The 25,327-nt window shown below is 38.5% G+C and overlaps 1 protein-coding gene across 1 annotated transcript; it reads left to right on the top strand.

Moving 5' to 3' along the window:
* Positions 1 to 4,958: 4,958 nt before the first annotated feature.
* On the top strand, positions 4,959 to 23,251 carry FAM174B (family with sequence similarity 174 member B). Its single transcript, XM_053461808.1, has 3 exons — positions 4,959 to 5,712; positions 18,959 to 19,096; positions 22,441 to 23,251. Exons 1-3 carry the CDS (start codon positions 5,429 to 5,431, stop codon positions 22,442 to 22,444), a joined length of 426 nt encoding a protein of 141 aa, XP_053317783.1. The 5' UTR covers positions 4,959 to 5,428; the 3' UTR covers positions 22,445 to 23,251.
* Positions 23,252 to 25,327: the final 2,076 nt, after the last annotated feature.

Here is a 25,327-nt window from a genome sequence, read left to right as displayed (position 1 = left end):
GCATTGATTATGTAACACTGATGATAATAACTTGAGCCCTGTCTGCTTTGTCTCATCAGGGTCTACTGCACAATACAAAGGATGGCGCTACTTACGCAAACTTTTTTGGCAGGAGCCATGCATTCCTCACAAAATTTTCCAAGGTTTAGGAATTGTCATTTCACACACATTTTCGGAAGCGGGCAATAGTTTGCATTGAACTCTATTCATCCAGGCAAAGGGGAACTAGTTTCCTGGGCATAATAAATGCCCTATCCACCAATGGAAAAATTTTTACCGATTGCTCCATGTTTAGAACTTTGCTTCAAGTGTACCTTTTTTTTTTTTACTTATCTGGCCGGAGTAATCCGGGTGCCCATTATACAGCATGTACCAAATCAAAATTGGTAATACTGTCTGAATGTGAAGTGAAATGTTGAGAAACATCTGGAAGAGACACTTCACATGATGTCTTGCAAAAGAAGGCTGGTGGTTGTGAGTCATTCCCATAATTTCCCCACAAAGGAGAGATTATTGTGTATTTTCAGAATAAAAAAAATGATTGCTCTATCAACAACCTTTGAACTAAATTATCCGTATTTATTACAGCTTGAGTCGTTGCTTAAAATGTACCCCCTGGCAGTGAAAGGGTTACCTTAAAGTGGCACTATTTTTTTCCCCCATTGTTAAGTGAGTGACTATTCTTTATGGAAGAGAAGACCAGGCACATGAGCAAAAAGTGGTCTTTTTTGTAGGGAACTTATTCTGCAAAACCCTACTTAAAAGTAAGATTTATTTGTTTCTTTAAGAGTCAAAAAAGTTTAGTAAACATTGTATTGTATATATTGTATAGTGTTACACCTGAGGCCTTTTGTTAATTGTAGGTAGAGTCTTGGTGATCTTTGTTGACCTTCTAACAATTTCCCTGGAGGGAGCTCAAACTTGCCATAAGCATACGGATTAAGGATGATGTGTTACTAAAAATCCACAGTACTGGAAACGGTAAAAAGGGGACTTCTGAGAAACACGATCCCAATCAGTGGGATCTGGCGAGTCTGAGGTTACCTCTTGAAACGTTGACCTTACAGAATAATGTGCATCGGCAGAACTAGCAATGCTAACATCACATGTCACTCAAGTGTTGTTCCTTCAACAGATCTACATTCTGAATCCCGGGCTTGTTTGTTGAGTTCAGGTGACAGCAGAGAGAGATAGATTAACATTCAGTTGCCCCAAGGAGCTGTTTCACATTTGGCATTGTAAAAGCTTCACATGCTAAAGGGTTTCTGTCACAAATATATACACACCGTGTTGACTATGGTAGATATGACATTTTATGGGAAATACCAGGATACATTTTAAATAAAATTTACAATTAGGAAGAAGAGACATTTCCGAGGAAAAATAGTTACCAGAGATAGAAGTCTCACTCAGGGGACGGTTAATCTGCTAACAATACCTATTTTGTGTGATCCGCTTTGGCTCACACTGCTGAACAGCCAGCTTGCCCAACTTTTATGTATATTAATGATAATGATGAAGACAGGATAACGCAGTTACATGATGTATGTGACTCAGTACATGTTTACATTACATTTATTTACAGAGCACTACTCGTAGAATAAAGGGGGAGTGAAAATGATTAAAAAATTATGTATATATATATATGCAGTATATTATACGATTCAGATGGGATAAAAAGATTGGGGATCCATGGGACGCTGACAATGGCTCCAGATGAAACCTCTAACGTTTTGATACAGACTTAAAAAAGATTGAAGTCTCTTTACAATTAACATGGGTTCTCTTTCTAGTTTGTGACTAGAGTGGCAGTTATCCCAGTGCTAATATCATTACTGGACATATTTATGGCTGTGCTGTTGTGTATCCCTAATATTGTCCTTTATAAATAGGATTAATGGATAAGAGGTGTTCCTAAATTTTGCAGATCAAGTATGGTAACTAACTACAAACTCCATTACATAGCTTATAGAATGGACATATTTCTATTTATCGAGAGTTCAAAGTGAACTTTGGGTTGAACACATTCTAGAACCAAGAAACCAGTTAGGTGGTTACAGATAAAATCTGCTCATAAACAGAATTATGCAAAGACAATGCTGAAAGACAGGTTCAACGAGATTTCTTTTCGTTAGAACAAGAAGTTTACAGTATCTGAATTACCTGGAATAAATAATACCAGATTCTTAAAGTCAGTAATAGTTTTGCTTTATATGTAGCTGACGTCCTCTGTGCTGTAATTAAAAGTGCTGTTCCACTTACAGAAAACATTATTGGAACTCTGGTATGCTAAGGAAATACATCTTAGTACATGTGTTATTTTATTATTTCCTCTGAAAAGTTAAGCAAATAAAAACAAGTTTTAAGATGCTTTTACAGCTTCTATGGCAACTATCTATAAGCAGCTGCTTTGTGTCCCATGACACAAATATTCCTAGCACACATTCTGAATGAATGAATAAATGAGGGAACAGCACAGTTATATATATATATATATATATATATATATATATATATATATATATATATATATATGACAGGGGAGGGGGCAACTGGGATATCCCCATGCATTTGCAAGGGGGACATCATGTAAAGCTAGAGGGTGGAATGTCCCTTGATGGTTCCTGATTAATGTTTGTATGGCCTCTGGGTATAAAGCCTAAAGGATTAATATAAATCTATGGTGTCAAGGATAGTAGATAAGTGGAACATCCTTCCATTAGAAGTGGTATAGATTATTATATAGTCATAAAGCAATCATGAATATAACACAATATCCAAGAACAAATACGGTTTAAGGGCAGAGGAGATGGGGCTAATGGTTTGCGTCTGGCATTGAATTATTTGTTGTGATGTCCCCTTCTTCAGTCCCCCCCTTCTCTGGGGCCATTTTATTAGCCCATATGCTGGAATGACTTTATTCGCAATGCAGACTATGATGGTGCTTTAATACAAGACTTCCAGCTCTAAAGAGTTAAACTAATCTTCCTTTTGCTTTCTGGTAACATGTATTGGTCATGCAAGCTTATTCAAAATAATGGTAATCATGCTATGAGAAAAGTATAGTTAGATCCGCATTAAAAATGGCCCATTTGTTTTTCTTTACTCTTGTTTGTACAATCTGTCTATCACGTAATGGACTGTTTAAAACGCGCTGCCATTAAAATATGCCATAAACCACATTTCAGTTGTCTTTCTCAGAACTGTAGACATTTCCAAAATTGTTTAGTTTTGAAGTTTATTGTGACAATATGTAAATGTTCACAGGCAACATTTATACTGAGTGGGAAATAACCAACCAGAGAAATCTAGAATATGTAGGTGGCTAGCGCTGTGCTGGAGGGAGGAAAATATAAATATGGGCGCTGTGTGGCGCCCATGCAGTGCCCAGGGCAATCTGCTAGCTGTCTGTGCGGACCTTAAAGCGTATGGTGGACAGCAGGGAAGTAGGAGACCCGCGGGGGACAGCATGGAGGAGCTGCTGAACAGGAGCTCGCCCTTCCACCCGTTTTATAAAAAAAAACCTATATAATGTATTGGCTCGATTATAGGCCACACCCTTAAAGTTTGGTGCTTTTTTAAAGAAAAATGTATTTTTAAAGAAAAACTACACATTAGTGGAATGGTAAAACAGTATTTTAGCTAATAAACAGGAATACACGTATTTGAACATTTTTGGTATCTATTAGGCAGCATAGTTAGCATATATTATATATAAACAGAATTTTGGAAAACCAATAGCCATTTTAAGGTCCCCCCTTAATTCATAATTACGTATAGATATTCCCCTCTGATCCCTTGATATGCCACTCTGCCCCCACAGATATGCTTTGTGCCCCTAGAAGTGCCACTCCCCTCCCAGACTTACCAATGCACCCTCAGACTCCCTGGTGTGGACGTCTGCGCAGACAACCTCCGCTGCAGGCACGTCTGCTGGGGTTTCTATGATGGAGAAGCACCGGCAGAAGCGCCGGCAGCGGAGGTTGTCTACGCGCATCGCGCAGACGTCCACTGGGTGCCGGAAAGGAGGATCCAGGTCCCCTGCAGCGCTGCTTGCCCGGCGCCCGGATATGCATCTCCCGGGCCTCGGGAGATACGAATTGTGCATCCCTATGCTAAACCCCGATTATAGGATGCACCACCACTTTATAGACTTAAATCGTGGGGTGCAGCCAATAATCGGGCCAATACGGTACATTTGTTGTGGCTTTTGTTGGGGTTAACGTGACCTTCTGATTAAGGAGGTGAACTGGTAAGTTTGTTGAAGCTCTGGGTATGGGCCAAGAGCTTTATATATTGTTGATTTATGTTTCAAGTTACTGTTGTTTGTATTATAGCTTTTTAAACCAAATAAAAGACCACAGCCTGTTTCATCCAGTTTGACGTCATGTGTTTAAATTATAGTAAATGTGTTTTTAGTTGAGTCTCTTCACATACATCCCTTATAACCTCATGCATGATAGATGAGTAGATCTAGTGTGTACCTATAAACTAAATGCTTTCCAGAGTGTCTGGATTGTGGGATGAAAAGGGGGATGGTGAAGAATTCAGTGGGTATGAGTGCTGGGAGAGGTGGGCATGGAATGGGACACAGATTGCGGCATTTGGGGAAATGCAGACTTGGGGCAGGATGGACATTATGATGTTTATGGTGGTGAAAGAAGAAGGATTTAGAAGGGGGGTGAGAGATGAGATTGGTAGGGGAAGAGTTAATGCAGAGTATATTTGGGGCAATTACACTTTCCATTCTAAAAATCGTAACATAGTTCCAGGCAGATGGCATGAAACGTGCAGATCATTTGGAAAGCATTTTGTCTCTGCATTTAATGTGTCGTCAGGAGGCTATCAATTTAAGCAAAAAGGAGCTCAATAAATATGAGCAGTAAACCTGCCACAAGCTATCCCTTCATCACTAAACGACATGCCCGTAAAGCCTCTCCGATGGCAGATTCAGGAGATAAAGTCGCAGCCGGTCTCGTCCGTGTATCCCGGACACAGATAAGGAGAGATCGCGTGCTCCTCGCTGACAGTCGTCTCCACGCTGGAAGCAGAAGGCATCTAATAGGCTTTCCTCCCCCTTCACAAAGCTCCCAGCCCTCCCATGTGTGCCCCTCATCAAATGATTCACTGCAACGTGGTGCAAAAACCCTTCCGGGTTCCAGCTAACATTTCCTGCACCGAGTAGCGATCAGAAGCGGCGGGAGCAGCCGAGGAGCACACGGGTCACACCGGACACAGCCAAGCAGCTTGATCCCTGGGACACCCCCCCCCCGCGGCTGGGAGCGCTGCACACGGATACAGCCCCCTGGGCGGGTTATCCTCCTCCCGGCCACAGCTCAGCAGGGACCCCCTCCACCTGCTGCACGAGTCCTGCACACATCCACCGCTACAGTACGGCGCAGTTTGCGCTCCTCCGGGGGAAGCCAAGATGAAAGCGCTCCTGCTGAGCCTGCTTGCCTGCCTGCTGGTATACGGAGCCCCGGGGAGCCCCTTGTATAAGAGAGAGTTGGAGAGTAAACAGAACATCGTGCCTTCTATAGCAAGCAACGGGAGCAGCACCCCGGAGACCCCGTTAGACCAGGTGAACGTCACAGCCAAGGCCACTCGCTTTGATTCCATTGAGAAATATTTGCCCACCATCAAGAACGTCTTCATCTTCGTGTGCGGCTTCAGCACCTTCCTCATCGCCTGCCTGGTGTTCAAGATCTTCAGGTAGCTGCCATGCATCTGTGCACATTCAGTAAATAGATAACGCACGTAACCTGTAAGTGGAGGTTTCACTGCATTGATGGCCTCATGCATGTCCCATGTTTCACATGAAGCACCTGGGCATGTGTAGCAGATTGCTGAAGATGGGGGTGATCACCACCCAGGACCTTCTTGCAGTTAGTAGTCCACCCCAGAGTTCTTCTTGGAATTTTGGGGTCTATTCAGTACAGGGAGGCTTGCCTCAGAGGAGTTTGGCTTGTTTGGTAGATATAATGGGTTTGTGTTTTAGCTCCTTCACTATACATTATGAAGGTCCAACTCCAGTGAGCTTCTGCTGCAGGGAGAGCTTGGCTGGCCCTGTGTGATGAGTAATAGTTCATCAAAGTCTCACCACCCATTGAATTATGTGTTATACATGGCAAGCTTGGCCCTTCATAATGAATAATGTTGGGCAGGCCAGACGGGCCGAATGGTTCTTATCTGCCGTAACTTTCTATGTTTCCCTTTCGATGACCCCCTGTTTTGGGACCACCATCCGCCTGGTCCAGCAGTGGTTCTTTGTTCTTTTTACTTTTTGTTCACTTTGTTTCATCTGAATCTGAATAATAGTCTTTAACTGAAGAAATGATTTTGTCTTTGGATACTGCATGTGTATGTATCTATATGTTACACTCTCACATAGTGAATGTTTTTTTCCTTCTCAGTAAACTCACTGTCTTCAAATTGTAAGAATTGGAGTAAAAATGTTGATTTAGCAGCATAAGTTTCTATATGAAGAACAAAACAGTAGTCACACTTCACAGGTCCTGCGTGACAATCAGGGTGACAGTTTAACCCTTTCTCTATCAGAGAGGGTGGCGGATTGCAAAACAATATGCTGCTTATCCTTTGTGATACTGGAAAGGTCATAGTGATCCACTTTGTATTGAATACCGTCTGATTTAAGCAGGTGAAGATACCTTTTCTGTCTGACAGGTGTGCAATTGTTACAGTGGTTGTGGAAAGGGTGATATTGTATTTATTTCTGAGTGTTACTTTGTTCTATTGTTTTGAGTTTAAATATTTCCACGCGCATTAGTTGTTTGGCCTTTGATAATAGTTTTATTATTGGTGTCCCTTCCATTGGCGTGATTTTTTTTTTTTGGACCCGACCAATTTTTTGATCTCTGGCAGGACATACTTTACCTGCGTTGTCGTAATGGGATTTTGCTTTTATTATTCCATTGCTGTACAAGAACAGTCTAGAAAGTTTTGTCTTGTATTGGGTCTTGTTTACCAAGAAGGTGGTAGATAAGTGGAACAGCCTCCCAGCAGTTGTAGAGGCTAATACGGTGATGTAATGTAAACATGCATGAGATAACTTGGCTATCCTAGAGAAGACCAAGGACTGATTAAGGTTTGAGTCACATGGTTCATCAAATTCTATTCATACTACACATACTGTATACTTTTCTGTGTTTATAAAAACTAAGAAAAAATAATAAATTTTCACTATAAAATCAGACTTTTTTGTAAATATTAAATTTTATATAATGTGTAAGTTCTGAATTATGGTGTATATTCATGTACGCACAGTAATAACCACTTGTGACGCGAGTCTACAGAAGGATTCTTTTCTTTTAATCATAATAAGTTTGCGGGCACTTCTCTTTATATTCGGTAGCTTTTTATGTTTCTATTTATGGGCTAAAATGTCTTCTTGGAATGCATACATTAGAGTTCACTTTCCACATGACATGAAGTAGCGTGTAACTTAATCAATTGGCTATGCGTGTTACTATACCAGTGTTCCGTGATCTGGTGTTAATAAGCATTGAATGTCTGTTAAAACTGATTTAGGGTGTTTTTTTTTTTTTTTTTTTCCTTCTTCTTCATAACCCACGCTAGAAGAAAGCCTCTGTTCCTTACATTGAAGAGGTGCACAAAGCTTATCAACTCTTATTAATAATACCAGCAACAATACATACTGTATCATAGCAAGGTGTTAAACATTTGTATGTGCGTTTGTCCATTTTGTATGCCTGGGTTATAGTATCGCTACATGCCTGTAAAGTGGTATGAACCGGTTACTTTCTCGTGCTTCAGTGATGCTGGTACGGTGATGATGATGATGATGATGATGATGATTGAAGTGTCTATGTAATCTGATTTTTTATTTATTTATTTATTTATTTTTTTTGCCTAGTGCTACAAGCCTACTTTACACAGCCTGCGTCTGCATATATGAAGTGTTTCATATATACCCATATACATTTCTTTTAGAGTTGGAAAATGAGCCCCAGATGCAGGTAGCTTGCTTAAGTATGCTGTCTGCGCATGTACAGTACATGATTTCAGATCAATCCACAAGCAAACAAGTTTTTTTACCCCTAACAATCTTCCTTTTTAAATATTCTTGGCTATGACAAGCCATCCTTTTTTCCATTGCTATTATTATTTATTAATATAAAGAATATTACCTTCATAAAGAACGCTATAGAAGTTTTCTGTCTGGCAGGCTAACATATTTTACACACTTCATGTCCTTGCCTTTATCTGCTACCAATTGAACAAACTATGAACGGATGTTTCTGTTTTGAATAAAATGTCTTTCAGACTTAAGTTCCGTTAATAACATCAATGTAGGGCTGCATTGAGGGACTATATATAATAATATAGTGATACCATGTGCCGTGAAAGTCATAACCCTAATTCAAAGTCCACAATGCAAATTGTATTAACACAACTTCATGAAAACCCTACATTCACAACATGGATCTCTCCTGGTAAAAATCCCACCTCTCTGATCATAATGTTTTGCGTTGCCTTCTCCAAACTTCTTGTTCCTCTCTCACTGGGCTATGTTGATTTGCCTCAGGGCAGCCAAGCCTCTACTCTTCTCTATCTACACCTCTTCCCTCAGACAACTTATATCTTCTTTTGGTTTCTAGTACCACCTGATGACACACTCGTTTACCTTCCCTCTCCTGGTGTGTCTCTTCCAACTCTTATCAGTTCTCATCGTGGATGACATCCCAATACCTGATACCGAGCTTCTGATTATCTCCACTATCCACAATTCCTGAGGCTCTCAACACTTTTGAGAATAACTGAATCTACCAAGCAGGCTAAGTTTGCTGCCTTGGCTCTGTACTAATTGGCCTCCCTATCTGTTACCTTTCATCGCCCCGATCCATCCTGAGCACCTCTGCCGGAAAATGTTCCTTATACCGTTGCTCTTCATCTGCTGCCCACTAAAAACCCATCTACTCAAAGAGCAATAAAGCCTCGCCTCCTAATTGCCTTAACCTGTGTCCTGACAAAACCATTCATCCACCATCAAGATCTCCATATTACCCTCACTATAATCAAATCATCCTTGGCCAAACTGTCCCTCTTCTTCTGTCTCATTCCCCTCAACCTCCCAATGACTGTAAGCTCCCAAGAACAAGGCCTGTCTCATTCTGTACCAGTATGTCTCTAGATATGTTAATGTTATTGTTTTGTTAGCTTTCTATTGTAATAGTGCATAGAATCTGTTTGCACCCTATTAATAAATGTAATTGTACATTTTGTCCAAAAGCAGCAAAACAAAGTTTGAAAAACAACTCGGTAAAATAATTCATGTAAACTTGAGGCACCTTAAAAAAAAAAAAAAAGGCAGTAGATGGACCAATTGGTTCCTTTTTATGCGCTTACTATGTATCAATGTTCTGCTGCTTTGAGTTTTCATGTTTGCTGAGAACTGTTTGGCGCCAAAGACTATATAAGACGGGGTTAAAGTCAACATAACTTTTTTTTTGTGTTGTTTTTCTCTTTTTTTTTCTTTTTCTTAGATTACTTTGTAATTGCAGTGATGTCACTGTATATGAGGCCTCTTTCAGTGCAAAAACAATGCAAGTTGGAACATCATGAATTAGTTAAATGAAGAATAACATAGTCCGAGGAATGAGCTTCTCATAAAGCTGGTTTTACAACGAGAATAAAGAAGAAAACACGAGTTCCTTCTCTAAACACATGTTACTTGAATACAAAAATAATCTATCAGCTGCAACAGATGGCCCTGTGGCTGCTGAGTTTGTTACTGTCCCATGCCATTCCAGGCTTTAATCATCTTACTGTATGAGATGGGATTCCCAATCTCCCAGTGTCATTGCCAATTAAAAACCTAGATATATTACGATTTTGTGCAGAGCACACTGGGAAAAGAGCTGATCATTTATTTTGTTCTTTTTTTTTCTTTTTGTGCGTTTTGGCAGGCAGATGTTCTATGTCGAGTGATGTTACGTATATTTCAATCACCAAAAAAATGAAGCTAATATAGACATATAGAGTGTAGGAGGAGGGACACATTAAAAAACTATTCAGGTTCGCTTAGAGAGAAGTAAAGCGACCGTATAACCAGGAAATCTTATATTTCTCTTGGCAGTGGTTCTAAGATATTCAAACCTGCTCTGGCTTCTTGAAAGAAAAGCAATTTAAGGGAGTCCTTGTACAGAGAAGTATTGATTTGACTGATGTAATACTATAGACATTAGACCTTACAAGTAAAAGCTGAGGGAATGTTGGGGGTTCTCATTCTTTCACCTACTTAATAACGTTTTTTTTTTTTTTTTAATGTAGCTGGTACTTCTTTCTTGAGACATGCGGGATTAACCCGAAATATTTGAAATCCTTTAACAGATGCTTACATTGCTTGTGTCAAATGGCTCAAAGTCACTAATTTAATTAGGAGTCTTTGCTAATTTCCATTGCTTAGCAATGTATAACAGTAAGTTATTTCATTGTAATTAAGCCTGAAACAAATATTTTCAATAATTCTAATAAACTAATTTTAGATTAAATACTCCAAGCATAGGATATGCAACTACTGAAATTTGTTGATTTGCATCACTGTTAGAATATATGTATTGTAAGAAGGGCTGTGTAAATTGTTGGTGCTAAATAAACAAAACTAATAATAATAATGAATTGTATTAGGAAGTACAGCATGAGAGGAGGAGCAGTAATTAAGAACAGAATTCTTTTGTAATGGCCAAATTGGTTGATGGGTATTTAATTTATTATGAAATCTCTTCAGACTTTTAATGCACCTTAATAAAATCGCATCCTCAATACTCAAAACAAACAAAAAAAAACCACATTATATGGCCATCTACAGAAAAAAATGAGGGCTGATAAGAACATAGAACATTTCAAACCATCTGCTGTGAAGACTAAAACGTTGATTGGTCCTTGATGGTGTTGTCCTATATTTCGAGTAGTCTTCTGCTTATCCCGTACATGTTTATCTTCACTGTATTAACCTCCACCGCTTCTGCTCGGAGGCTGTCCCACTTAACATCCAGCCTCTCCGTAAAGTAAAACTTCCTTTTATTACATCTGAGTTGCTGACCTTGTAGTTCTAGACTACGATCGCTTGCCCTAACATCTCTCCTCCTTTGAAATATAACCATGTCTTGTACTTTGTTAAATCTCTTTATGTATTTAAGTTTCTATCGCATCTTCTCTGTCTCCCGTCCTCCAGGCTATATCCCTTAGGGGGTCCTTAAAAATAGTTGTGCCTGGTTTTCAGCTGAGCTACTCAAGTGCGCTTTAATGTTTGACATATGGCGCAGCTGTTTTTATTCACCTGAACCTCGGCCAGATACGTCTTCCTGTATCAGCCACTGGAGCTGGTTTGTATTGTTACTGGAGCCGTGTCTTCCTTACAACATTCTGCTTGTTTTGTGTTCACCATTTTGATTTTTGCAGCCAAATCCTCTATCTGTCTTTTATGTCCTTAATCATTTTTATACTTTGTTTTACAAGGAATCAGTATTTAAGATTTCATATATGGGCGTTTTTCTGAATCCACTTAATTCTCCAAAATGTAGTATTTTTGGATTAGATCACATTGTAAATACTTCTACTTTGACCTGAAATAGGGGGAAAAGGTGACTTGTGAAATCTTTAGTTAGAGGTATTTCTGTAAAGCTGTTTTGAACCAAACACAGTTATATTTGGCTTAAATTATTATTCTTTGTTTTTTGTTGCTTTCCCTCCACTCTAAATCTTTGTGCTGAAAACTTGTTTTATCGGTTTCTATGTACAAAGTACACGCAGAGTCTGGAACTGCAATGGCAAGTGATGGTTTGAAAGAAGTCTGTGTATAAAGTAGACATGATGACGCCCCTATGTTCTGGGAATGTACAATGCTGGGTGTTTTTTTTTGTTTTGTGTACATAAGATAGAATTATTATACTAAACTTGAAAAGGGCAGGGGACATATAGATATAAATAAAATGCCTTTTTTATATTGAAGCACATTTCCTATTGGTAAATGATCCTGACTGATAAAGAGCCATTCATCAAATTCTCAAAATACAGTTTAGGCAGAAATGATTGCACAATAGAGCCAGTCACTAGATTTTATATTTTTTATGTTTCTTTGGGCACATGATGGTTTAAAATTGCCATGAAACACTGCATATGACTTGGAATTTAGCAAAACATCCCTAGGTTAAAAATACAGCTTGGATGGCAGCCTTTGACATGCAAACTCTGGCTCAACTTTCTGCAATTAAAAAGGATGCATGCCAGTGGTACATACTTCGCTATACTCCATTACTTCACTATGTTATGAAGAAGAGCCTAGAGGGGATGTTCTTCCCCCAAAGTCTTCTCATCTATTCAGTGGGGCCAGCTCTGCCCTTCTTACTCGGGGAACCAGTGTCTGCCCTTCATTTAAAAAAAAAAAAAAAAAAAAAAAAGACCAACTCATCCTTTAGTGAATAAGCCCCAAGGTGTACCTATCGCATCCCCATTTATAAAGTGTATGTAATTACAGCACCCTTTCTTGTGCAGTGGAGTACGAAGCCTGTATGTTTTCCGTTTTAGCATCAAAAGGTTTAGAGAAATGGTAATCCAGTTTCTGAGAATTGTTTCTGAGCTGCCACCTATGATCTTGTTACCTTTTGTAACATCATGTTTTTACTGGGAGCTCTTTTTCTAAAACCACAAGTGAACCCTAGTTCAAAAAGTAAGACTTTTATATGCCAGCTTCTATCATTTGAAGCGTCATAAACACATTGGTGGTCATACAATAGAACAAGTTTGAGGGATTCTGGAGGCATTTGTATAACTACACTTTTCTGTATTAAAGCTGCTGTTGCATCTGCTTCTTGGAAAAAATGGTATAGAAATACTGCAATAATCTCCTGTTCTTCAATATTATTTTCTCGGGATTCTTTCATTCTAGTTTATATAAATATGATATGAGCACGGCGCACTGATAGGTTAAAACTCTTTTGCCATAGCAGCAGAATACTCTACGCTTTTATGTCTTTAGCATACTGAGGAGAAAATAAAAAATGAGGCTTGAATTACATTTGAGATCTGTTTGTTTACTGGATTACATCATACCTGTCTTATAACATCACGCAACATCCCTGTAAAGTGTAATATACCAATTAGAAGCTAAATTTGTCATCAAAAACATATGGAAATGGGAAACTGTTTGTTGTTTAGCAAACATCTGGTTTGACGGATCTTTTCCGAGTGTGAAAATAAGTCTTCTGTTGGAAGTCTTGCCATTGCATGCACTGCAAATGTTAACTTAAAATAGCCAGAAATGCTCATTTTGAGGCTTACGTTGCCTTTTATGTTTCTGAATGTGTTAAACACATTTAAAGGAATGAAAGGCGAACTAGGATTTCACTTCTGTCCTATAGCTCACAGGTGATCTATTTTTTTAAAAAAATGTTTTTAATTTTATTGACATAAGGGTAGCTGACATAAAAATAAGCTGTGATTTAATTCACCGCAACTTTTAGATCAGGTATAAATGCCTATGGGCTGCCCTACTATTGGTTGAACTCCCTATTGAGGGATTGCCTCCCTAGTAAGCGTCGATCCATTGAATATGGCCATTTTATACAACTGAGATCTTTGCAGACCTCCATCTAAACGAAGCTTGGAATGACTTCTCTTATTACATATAATACGTCATTAATAGCATTTATATCCCAAGATAAGATCCCTGTTAAAAGATTTTGTAACATTAGCGTGAGGTGTCCTTTTATCAGGGTAAATGATTTACGAGGCACAGGAATGGAAAGGAAGGAAGAGAGGCTAGAGTGATTCCAGCTGAAATGCAAGACTTGGGTACCCACAGCTCCAGAAAGTGTGGTATTCCAGTAAGTATTTATTTTTAGTGTATTTCCTTAAAAACCTACATTTTTTTTGTCTTCACATGCATCCAGATTGGGAACATTTGCTGTAATTATATCTGTTAACTTTTGTTAACCGTGATTTTCCTGTTAGAGGAGGGGGCCAGATTTTGTGCCTTTGAAATTGGCTCCAGATTGATTTCCGGTGCTCACGATAACTGGCTCTGAAGTTTCTTTTGCAATTTTCTTGCTCAGGAAGACTGGAGTAATGAACAGATTGTCACGAACAAGACAGCATTTAATTTATTTGACCCTTAGGGCGTTTTTTATGGCATGAAGTACATGCGCTCAGTGGCTATTTAACATTTTGGTTTTAAGAGCTTTTGATTTTGCTTAAATGGCTTGGCGTTTTTATGGTATAATTTACACAATATCTGCAGTTTTTGTAGGAGTTGTTATTCTGAACATGATTACACCGTCCTTTGTAGCCTTATGGAAAGCACAGCTGAGCGTTGACTCGTTTCCTCCTGCATGCAAATTGTTGGAGGAACCTCATGGCAGCATCCCATACCATCTCCGTACCACCAAAGGAATACATGGCTGTCTATTTATCTCCACTAATATATATTTTATATGTTAAGAAGACTAAATTGTTGTGCTTAATTCCACTAAATGAATGCTGTGGGTCTCCCATAAAATAACATTTTTATTTGTTTTTCATTATGTGTACTATGCCTGGATTACCGATAACCGTGATCGCACAGGCCAGGAATTTTTTCTTAAAGCACACCACACCTAGGAAGGAAGTTCCTGTCCCAGAGTTACATTCCAATCCAGACTTCAAAGTAACACCCCAGAGAGATTGGTTAATAAATTGCTGTAATTTCTTTGAGGAACGCCCCGTTAACCTAGTTTATGTACCTTCTTAACCTGAAGGGTTGATGGCGGTTTAGTGATTTAGTACTTTGCTTTTTCTAGTCAAAAAGCAATTGAAACTCTCCTCCGAAAATCAAGCCAGTCCTGTAAAAAAAACCCAACATATATTACTACATAATACAACGATGGTGAGACGCTACAAGGGCCTGAAGATATTTTTTCCATGCTCTGATCGTCACTGCAGCTCTATAGCCCTGCATTGCTGATCACGGTGCTAATAATCAGCCTGCAGGGGGGTCGTCAGAGGTCCAAGGAGTGGAGCTGGGAGCTATTACTAATTATTTTGTGTTTTCTGAGATATCTTTATTAGTTATATAATTAATTACACATAACCAAAACGTTAAATATATCTGTAACAGGTTGCTTAGTTAGGGCTACCCTATTAACCCTTCGCCTGTCCCGCTGGCGTCGGTGGGAAACACCCCCATTTAAAGGGCAAATGGGCGGGGAGCGGGGCGGGTCAAGACCCCGCTCCTGCGACCCGGAGGATTCGGGTCTTGAACTGGAGAAGCGGTGCTTCAGCTGGCAATCTCTGGGTCAAACACGGAGAATTCCCAGGTATGCTCATGAGGCTAATAGATGGATCTTTGTCTTAGATCACAAAAGTAGTCACGACCACCATGATTGTGAAGAACAAATTGAACATTTTATTGTAACGTAATCTTATGTATCCACAGGATTGTATTAACATAGATAAACAGATGTATACAACCCAACCTTTTAATCCCCTTTAGCTATTAAATCTAACCCTGTCAGCAATCCTATTAATGGGATTAGTTTTATACAATGGAGTTCCTGCCTGTGCTATCTTTGTATAGCAGCCAGGCTGGAGCCATCTCTGAGTATCTTGGGGCGATATCTTTACACTGTGAAATAGGGGGTGCAGTTGTTCAGCTAAGGTTGCACTGGAGGGGTTGGTGGCTTTAGATACGGCCCGGGGTCGGTGAAACCCAAAAGAAGGAATAACATTAAAACTAAACAAGGGGTGGGGAACTCCATGATTCGGGAAGCTACACCTGATGATTGGCTGGCTCCTAGACCAAAACCAAATTTGTGAACCCCTGATTTAGACCATTTTCTATAGAATGTAATAATACAAGTTTTTGTACAGGTGCACTCTGATGTGCTCTTCAATATAAAAGTGTGGAACTGAAGTTTCAGTGCTTATACATGTGACATTTTCTATATAATACAATGGCTACTGGAGGCTACATTCTCTTACCATATAATTTAACGTTGGGGATCGCAAATTGTTAGATTTGCAAGCACTGTTATTTACCAGTACTTTTTCTAGTAGACTCAGAACAACTATCATTTAGATGAAAAAAATAAATGAAAATGAAATAGTGATTATGTGCTTTCAGTTGCTATTGTAAATTGAGCTCCTAGAAATTAATTCCTTGGGGTGGGTAATCGCCTTCAGTATTCTCTCTTTTCTTGGTTTATAAGGAAAACACATAAAGCTGCTGTCAGAAGAATGCAATTTAATAAAGGGAGGATTAAAAAGGATATTTAAGGATAGTTTGTAAAGTAGATTATATCTCAGGCCGTGCAGACGATCAGACTTAAAGGAAAACGCTCTCACCTTCATAGCTTTTAGCTTATATACGTTTTTCAATACTACAGACACCAATCACCAGCCATCAGACAAGGACAGTAATTTATAAATCGGGTAGCGATGGGGAGTTATGACAAGCGCTACATAAATGTCTGCATAGAATAAAACTAGGAATTGGCCCGCATACTGTAAATGCATCCATCTCGGTATAAATATTGGTGAATCTATTACATCATAAAGCCAAATATTTCTTAGCTTGCCTCTGCCTAAAAAGTACCCCAAATTTCGGTGAAGCCTAAAATATATGAATATTTTTACGCCTATGCATATAAAAGCCTTGTCACTTTGGGAATTGTTTCACGCTGTACAGGGCTTGCCTGCCCATACAGAGCTTTACTAGTGACTTAAGCTTACAACAAGTGGCTTTGTTTGTGAATAATAATCTTGCTGATCTGGTATGTCTGTCTTGCTGATCTGGTATGAGTTTCTAATATGTATACAATATATATAATACGTGTGTGCGGCTTATCACAAATTATTGGGGAAAAGTGGCAGGTGCTCTTTATGTTGATGGTGTATTTGATATTGGGACATTGCGTTGCTGTAGGTGCAAGCATAAGGGATTTGTATCCTGTTATAATATATTTTTGTAGCGAGTGTGATGTCTCTTTTTGTTACAAACCTCTTTATACTCACACCAGGGAGGAGTGGGGGATTGTTGGTTAGGTGTAGTGTCATACAAGAGACAGCCTAAGGGCAATTGCCTGATTTTTCAATATTTTTTTTTCATCTTCCAAACCTAGCATGTAGGTTTTGTTAAATGTTTTTGTATTTCAGGAACGCATTGTTGGCAGGGCTTAATAAAAGTCCATTGTGTCAGTTTCCGGAGAGTACAAGTCGTTGAGAATTTCATCCTGTAAGGGGTCCCAGTGGCACTTCTGTGTAAACATTCGTCATACATCACCACTTTGGAGTCGATTGTTTTTTTTATTTTTTTTATTTTTTTTTTTAAACCTTTGGGCTTTGAAAGCACACACTTGGCTTGTCTAAACATGATGCTTTTGGATAGATTTACCCTCCATTTCCCTTAAACGTAACCTCATTATCCTTTGCCTTCTTTTCTTTCTAAACTTTTCATGTTGAAGCGTTTTGATTGAATGTTTTTTTAACCTTGGGTGTTGTGTTGTCACTTATACCTGCGGGACAAGTACAGTTACAGAAATAGTCACGAAAGTTTGTGTGGTTTTTTAATCCATATATCTATTACCCAAACTTTAGTTTGTTTACATTTTGTAATTATGTTCCTGCCGATCATAACCTTTTGTGTGCTCCACCTCGGCTTGTAATATGAAGGTCTTTTGGTAGAACTTCAGGGTTTGGGTTTTACAACATTTAAAACAATATTTAATGTGAAAAGGGTAATAAAACGTAATTATGGAACAACAAAGAACACATATTGAAGTATTCTGTAAGTACTATAATATGCACGCTTTATCTTTGGGGGCGGGGGAATACTTGCCTTATTATGTAGAATCCCTCCATGCGTTTTCAGGATGGACCACACAAAAAATGAACAGGGACACTTGGCTATCATATGCATGAAAGTGCTCATGATTAGCAGAGTATCACTTTAACGTGCTGTTCCATGTGCTCTGCTGAATGTAACACTTTTATAATTAAATTCAGCATTCGAAACATCATTCCTGGTACTGGTGAATGTCAAAACACTTCCAACAAATGTCATGTGACACAAAGACACACTGATCTATCATCACCATGGAAACAAACAAACAAAAAAAGCTTCTGAATTTTTTGTGTTTTTTTTTTTTTGTATGATTAGATCTGCTAATGTTTATTTGCCTGCCATATGAGAGGTGCAATTAATGTTGTGTGTAAGTGGAACAGTGCCTTGTAAATATGCTCTTCCTAAAGGGGAAAAAAAGACATTAATCAGTGGAGCTTAAAAGAACACCTGTATGTTGTGTTGACATTTTGTAGCACGCCATATGGCAGTTACAAAAAAAATAAATAAGTAAAACACTTAGAAGAAGTGTGAGGAAAAATAACTACAAATCTTGTGAGGAGGTGGTGATGTCTAGCCAGCACGCAACTGACCTCTGATTGGCTGCTCGCTTACAATTTTTGAATTTATAAAAGAAAAGGGGATTTAGGTTTTTATATCATGTCTGATAGGAGGTTAGGTTAGGAAAAATTCCTTAGTGCAACGTGGTATTAAGGAGAGCGCTGCGTTGAACATGTCACTAGCTAAACCAATGGGGTAAGACAACTACCGTGGTCGTAAGTAAGCCCGCTTACCAACCTTTCCATTGTTTTCTTTGCTTCTTTTACTAAGCCCGTGCCCCCTGCTTTTCTCTCATCTCCGCCATATTCTGGTTCACTTCAAAGCATAACCTCATTTAATTTGAAGACCTATCTCACTGAAGTTTTCTGCATTTTGTTGGCATTTGTTTGGAGGAGAAACCCCCAGATTTGTATAACATTTATGCTGAAATTCAGCATAGTAGGCAGGAGAGCACTTTTTTTAAGCCTATATTTTCCTTACTGTTGACACTTCTTAATTTTAACCTCTTTTTTCTTTTTTTTTTTTTATTATTATTATGATTAGGTCTGGCAAAAGAATACGAAAAACACGTAAATATGACATAATAACGACGCCAGCTGAACGAGTTGAAATGGCTCCACTGAATGAGGACAACTATGAAGAAGATGATTCAGCGGTGCTTGATGTCAAATACAGATATAGGTAATGTGCAGCCGTCTGTGCTCATCTTTCCAACCTAGATGAGGCCGTTTACATTTGGAATGTTACATTTTGCACATTCTGTAACTATATCTCGGAAAAAAAAAAAACATTATTCATGCACGTGGCTTACAAAAAAGTATTTTTGTTAATCACCCAGTGGTATTTTGGCTAAACAGACAACAAAACATTGAGATTACAATGGCTTGACACAAAATGACTGAAAGCAGGTGGGATAAAGTGGGCCTTTATTAAATCTGGTCTCGACTAACCCCCCCAAAAAACCTGTTTTGCGCATAAATAAAATAAGGAACACTATCGCCAAAACATGCATCCCTATCTTGTTTGCTCTCTTCCTAACAGTGTTTGCTTTTAGCCGATATATACCATTTAGAGTAGCATATTTTTGTTTTGGGTGATTACTGTTCTTTATAGTATAAAATATTTTTCAAAGTTGATGTTTTAATCCAAACCAATGAAATGCTGGATAAGATTTTGAAAAAGTGATGCAACCTGGAATTAGCAAAGCTTTCTGTTTCTGGAAATGGTTGTCCATCTCAGACAGATTTCTGACTGCCTGCTTACTTGATGCTAAACATGAAGACATTTCCATGGCGATCTCTATTTACTGCAGTCACTCTGATGCCGTTTTGTAAGCCTCAGAAAGTAATGTTGTGCTATATAGAAAGACCTGTCCTTCAGAAGTGACAAGGCCTTTGTTGGTCCACAGGGACAAACTTGTCAGGAAAGAAAGTGATGCCTTTTTTGATTAACATGAAAAAGAGAAACATATTGATCTGTTTGCAAGCGTCCCCTTTGCCGTTGTTGAGGTTTACTATTTGTTCTCCTCTGTGCTTCTAGCAGATAGCTTTCAAGTCAGAATTTATTTAAAGACCCGTACAACAGTTTAGACAATCAAGCTTAAAATATGCCCGAACCCTTGCATTTGAAAGGTCCATGAAAAAATAATTTTCTTGGATTTTGCCTGCTTTGCAAGGATAGCTCTTTGATACCTTTTTTTTTGTGTTCTTAACTCTTAACTCTCTTAACTTTACAGTGGAGTAGTAATTCCTATGAGCAGAGTGTAGATTTTGCAATTGAACTGTAATTTCTTGACTGTAGCATAGTACACATGACAGAATATTCGTATCAAGGGATATATATATATATATATATATATATATATATATATATATATATATATATATATATATATCCCTTGATACGAATATTCTGTAATATAGATATATATATATATATATATATATATATATATATATATATATATATATATATATATATATATATATATATATATATATATATATATATTTTTTTTTTTATATACCAATAATTGATGATGGTAATCTTTTTTTAGATTCTGCTTTTTGTTAGGGAACCTTTATGCTGGGACACATAGCGTATGAATGGCATTTCGGCTTTGGGTTTCTGTTCTTGGAGGTGCTTTCTTCTCAGAGAATTGAAATGTCAGGTTTGCACATGATTTGACATCTGTAGTCTTGTACATTTTTATATGGCCTTTTTTTTTCTACAAAAGTTTAACCTTTATTTGATTTAAAAAAGCACTGAAAGAGAAAATGTGATTACAAGCTTTATATGACTGTAGCCTTTGTTATAGCGAGTGATTTTACAATCTTAAACCAGATCCATAGTTTTTGTAATTGTAATTGACTTGCATAGTAAAGCATTAAAATGAATCGGTTTCCTTCCAGAGGGCACGTAGTATTGGATTTGCGTTTTTGATGCCTGTTTGCAGACAATTTCTGATTTTTTGTTAAGCATTAAAGAGCTTATGTCCATGATGCCCCCATTTAATTAGAATGCATATTAAAGTGTTCTTCAAAACAGGTGGGGGGGGCACTTACCTGTCATGGAAGTGGCAGGATCCCATTGAAATTAAGAGTCCACGCTAGAATTGACTGGAGGTAGGTAGAGTACGTGCGGGGAGATTTACTTCGCTTAGTACAAAAAAAATTGCTGGAGGGTAGTGAAATGCATATGGGAGGATTCGGCAGAATCCCACTATGCATTTGCAAATTCAAAGGGAGAACCTGAAAATGCATACGATGGCTGGAGTGTCCCTTTAATTCTTCTGTACTAAGCTTTTCGGAAAGGAAATGGTAACATATGGACAGAATATGTTCCCAAATAGGTACCAGACCATCGCAGGAATTCCGTTGTAAAACATCCCAAACAAATTAAATATATCAAACGTTAAAATCAGTCACAGCGCAGATTATTTTACCGAAAATCACTCCCTTATCTGCTTTTTTAGCAAAATGACTCGTCAGTTAATCCCATTATTTATTTATTTTTCAAGTTATTTGCAACTGGTGACCAGAATCCTGTAGGATGTGCCATGCCAAAAAAAGCTTGTTTGTGTAGAGGCCGGGTGTGTTGTGTAATAATGTTCTGAATGTGTTCCAGAAGGTCTTATGTGTTATTTGTTTAATCTGAAAATCTGCTTCTCAAGAAGAGGGGACCAGTAAATACCTGTGGCACTTTTGCAGGGTTGCCTTACTCCTGTACTCCACAATAAATTTCAGTAAAAGTAAATGGGAACACAGAATAGTAGGGCTTATAAGGTTACCCACCATTCAGCGTTTGATGTCCATAATGCCTGTTCTCTATATGCCAGAAGTGGCTTCCTCCCTTTCTGTCACTAGGTCCTCATGTGCATCTCAACTTTTGTCTATACAGTGGCCTGATCAGCTTGTGCTAGGGCTCGGTTTGCCCTAGTGAGGTCTGTCTGGCCACATGTCGACCAGCTGACTTAACGCATCTACGTATTTCCCTGTGAAATTAGTATTATTCATGCACATACACCAGGAGCGGTCTGTTGGTCAGGGCACCCCGGCCAACAGGGCTAGAGTGGTGAAGATTCGTATACTGCAGGAAAATTACAGGTTGGGGCTGGTGTAGCTTAAAAGCCGCTCTGAGAATGAAGAATTTCTTGTGGTGTGTTTAATATTAAATGATAGAAGGGAATGAAAACCTGTAATGTTGAAAATGGGAATGATGTTGCTATTGTTCATATAGCAATAAGATCATTGTTAGGGTTTTGGGTTTATAATCCTATTTGTAATATAAATATAATATACACACAGTTGTGTGAAAAAAGAAAGTACACCCTCTTTGAATTCAATGTTTTTTACATATCCGGACAAAATAATCACCCCAAGGCTGTGCAAAGTATATATATATTCTTCTAGTAATCCTTCTTCCCTAAGCAGACCTGCTTGTTTCCAGCTGGGAAACTGCATTGTTTTAATTATGTTTAATTTAAGAAATACCTTTTTGTTCTTACATGTTTGTTTTCCTTTCAGGTAAACACATTGGATTTTTGTGAGGGTCTGGTCAATAAGAATGCCATCGGAGCCGAAAACTGGAGTGAAGTTTGGTTTTATCGGTCTTGGAGACAGAATGGCATGTTTCAAGTGAACTCTGGATAAATCAGCAATGATTGCATCTCTCCTTAAACCAACTCCTGGAAACTTCACACAGAGGGCAGCTATTTCTTTCCTACTCTCTGTGTTTGTGCCAAAGAGCGCTTGTGGCTTTTGTGTAAAGACATTGCATATATACGCGAATTACAGGAAGCATTCTAATCGTAAAACAAAATCAATAACCCTTCAGGTGAGACTTAAGTCAGTGAGTCATTTTTGCACGAAAAGTTTGTGTTAAAATTAATTAGCCGCCAGCCACATGGTCAACGGTCAACCTGCTGCTTTGTGCTGTAGAATAAACCCTTGAGTATAACATCCAGACGACGCCACCTCTAGATTTTGGGGATCTCGAATGGCATGTACATGTGTTGTGGCTATAAACCACATTTGTATTTATCTAATGAGTATAAAAATCTAGTGCCAGAGGGACATCAGATTAGTGTTTCCCATCGCTACCAGTATTTTATTAATTCTTTAGTAGTTTTGTAAAGAATACAAGAAGGTTACTGGGAGATATGTCCGTTGCTGTTCCTGGGTGCAAGTTCTTCTACAATTGAGTTGCATAAAGCAGTGAACTAGAATAATTCTACAGTGATCATTTTGATTGTGACGCTTTGTAAATATGTTACAAAATGTTGATCTCTAAAATATGAGTTGTGCTTGGTTGGGATTCTGTGTGGAGGTTTCACTAGTTAAACATTTAGAAAACTTTAAATGGCTGGGTTTGGATTTCTACAAAACTGCAGTGTTACTGCTTTCTGCTCTGAACACCACACACACACACACACACACACACACACACACACACACACACAATCCAGTATTTACACCTATTACTTCTAGTAATACATTTTACAATGCATATCCCTAAACGTGTTTGTTTAACACGTATTCCTAGAGGCAACTGTACCATTTTGGGATTGTGCGTTGTTCAGTTAAGATCCTTGACAGTACTCGCTTTGTGTGTGTGTGTGTGTAATATTAATATATATATATATATATATATATATCACTATATTATTGATTCCAGATACTCATATTCCATATTTTGGGAATACAGACTCCTTTTCGTCACTTTAATTTAAACCTCCCTTTGCATATACCATGTAACAGACGTGCCCAACATATTCCTGTGAGAGCTTTCTCTAATTAACATGCAATTAACAGTTTGCCTCAATGAGCAATGTGTTCTGTATCATACTAAAGCAGAACGGTTCTCGTGGACTGGATTTTTGAGACCCTTGCTCCATAATGAGCTGTACAATTGTGATTTAACAAAGCCAGACCATTCTGTCCAGACAAATTTCCCAGTTACGAACCAGCCAGCTACGCCGGTCTCTGCCCTGCACTTGAACAGGTTTGACCATACATAGCTCTCTAGAATAAGTTTTAACTTGACTGAAACATGAAGACATCCTTTAAAGAGTAACGTTTCCTTTTTTTTGTATTGCAAAACATTTTGCCAGCGGAGCTTTTGTATGCCTCTAGCCATTCGCCTGCTCCGGTCTTTGGAGAGAGTTAGACCCATGATCACATTAAAGTTGTGGTTTTAACTCCGAATATCTCGTTTCACCAGACACTGTACTTCTAGTTTGCTTTGTACATTGAAGATGGATGTCGAGAGAAGCATACTCCTTTTCAAAATGTCTCACTTAAATATAGCGTTTTAATGGGTGCGGGTAACCAAAATATTTCAGTGCTGGGATAGTGAATTATATATGCCAATGCTGTCAAGCTTTGTCTTGCTGGCCCACTAATCCTGCCAGCATTTTAGGACTTTACATGCAGCCAAACCATATTTATACCCATGTTTCAGAAGAGCTGGTGTGTCGATGGCCCTCTTGGACTCGAGCTTGACACTTTTTGATCTATGCTGTGATTTCCTGCTATATATAACTAATATATAAATATATATAATATTTTTGTACGTTTAATAGAAATTTACGTTGGGGTATGTTTTCTTCATTTATGATTAGTTGGTGTGGGTAAGGCAGAAGAATAATGATTGTTGGTTGTTAACCTTTTTACGTGCGAACAGGATGCCCTGGCGATTACAAGTTAGATTTGCATTTTGGGGATTAAAGGGGTTACCTTTCAACAAGTGTGTGTGTGTGTATGTATATTTACTCACTCCTGTGCCGGTTAAGGGGTTAACCGAGTGAAAATGTCTTTGTTTTTGGAATTGAGTGATACTGCCAAGTATCTACACACATGTGATTGTCCTTTTTCTATTTGCTGCTATGTGATCTGTGTTGTGTTAATGATACTCTTAGAATTTTTTTGTATGTTCCATTTTGTGTGGTTTTGGGGAAAACAAGCTAAAAATAGACTACAAATACTTTGTCATTCCTTTTTGATTAGCTATTTAATGACTGCAAGACCTCATCTGTGCTTTAATTACCCGTTCATTTAATCAAATGAAGCAAGCTGGCTGCAGACTTCCTGCGTGTTTTGGTACTGTCGTGTCTGTGTTTAAAAGACACACTGGGTGATCTGTTTCTTTTCACTTGCCGCTGGGCTGCAGTTCTCATCACTCTCAGGCAGTCATGTGTTTTAGCGGCCCTGAACCAGCAACAGATACATCATGCCAAATGCCCATGCCAGGCTATGTTCTGCCACCCTAGGCATGTTGTCGTCATCCCATGACATAATTGCAGGTCTGACCTGTGTGACCATCGGCTAGAATCCGATATACTCCAAGAAGTATAAAACCTTGAGCGTTAGCTGGTAACATGCTCGGAGATGGCCAGCAGGTTGTAGCTCCAGG

Source organism: Spea bombifrons, chromosome 4, assembly GCF_027358695.1.
Source record: "Spea bombifrons isolate aSpeBom1 chromosome 4, aSpeBom1.2.pri, whole genome shotgun sequence".
Classification (NCBI taxonomy): domain Eukaryota; kingdom Metazoa; phylum Chordata; class Amphibia; order Anura; family Pelobatidae; genus Spea; species Spea bombifrons.
The sequence above is the reverse complement of the archived record's forward strand: the minus strand, read 5'-3'. Positions and strand labels throughout refer to the sequence as shown.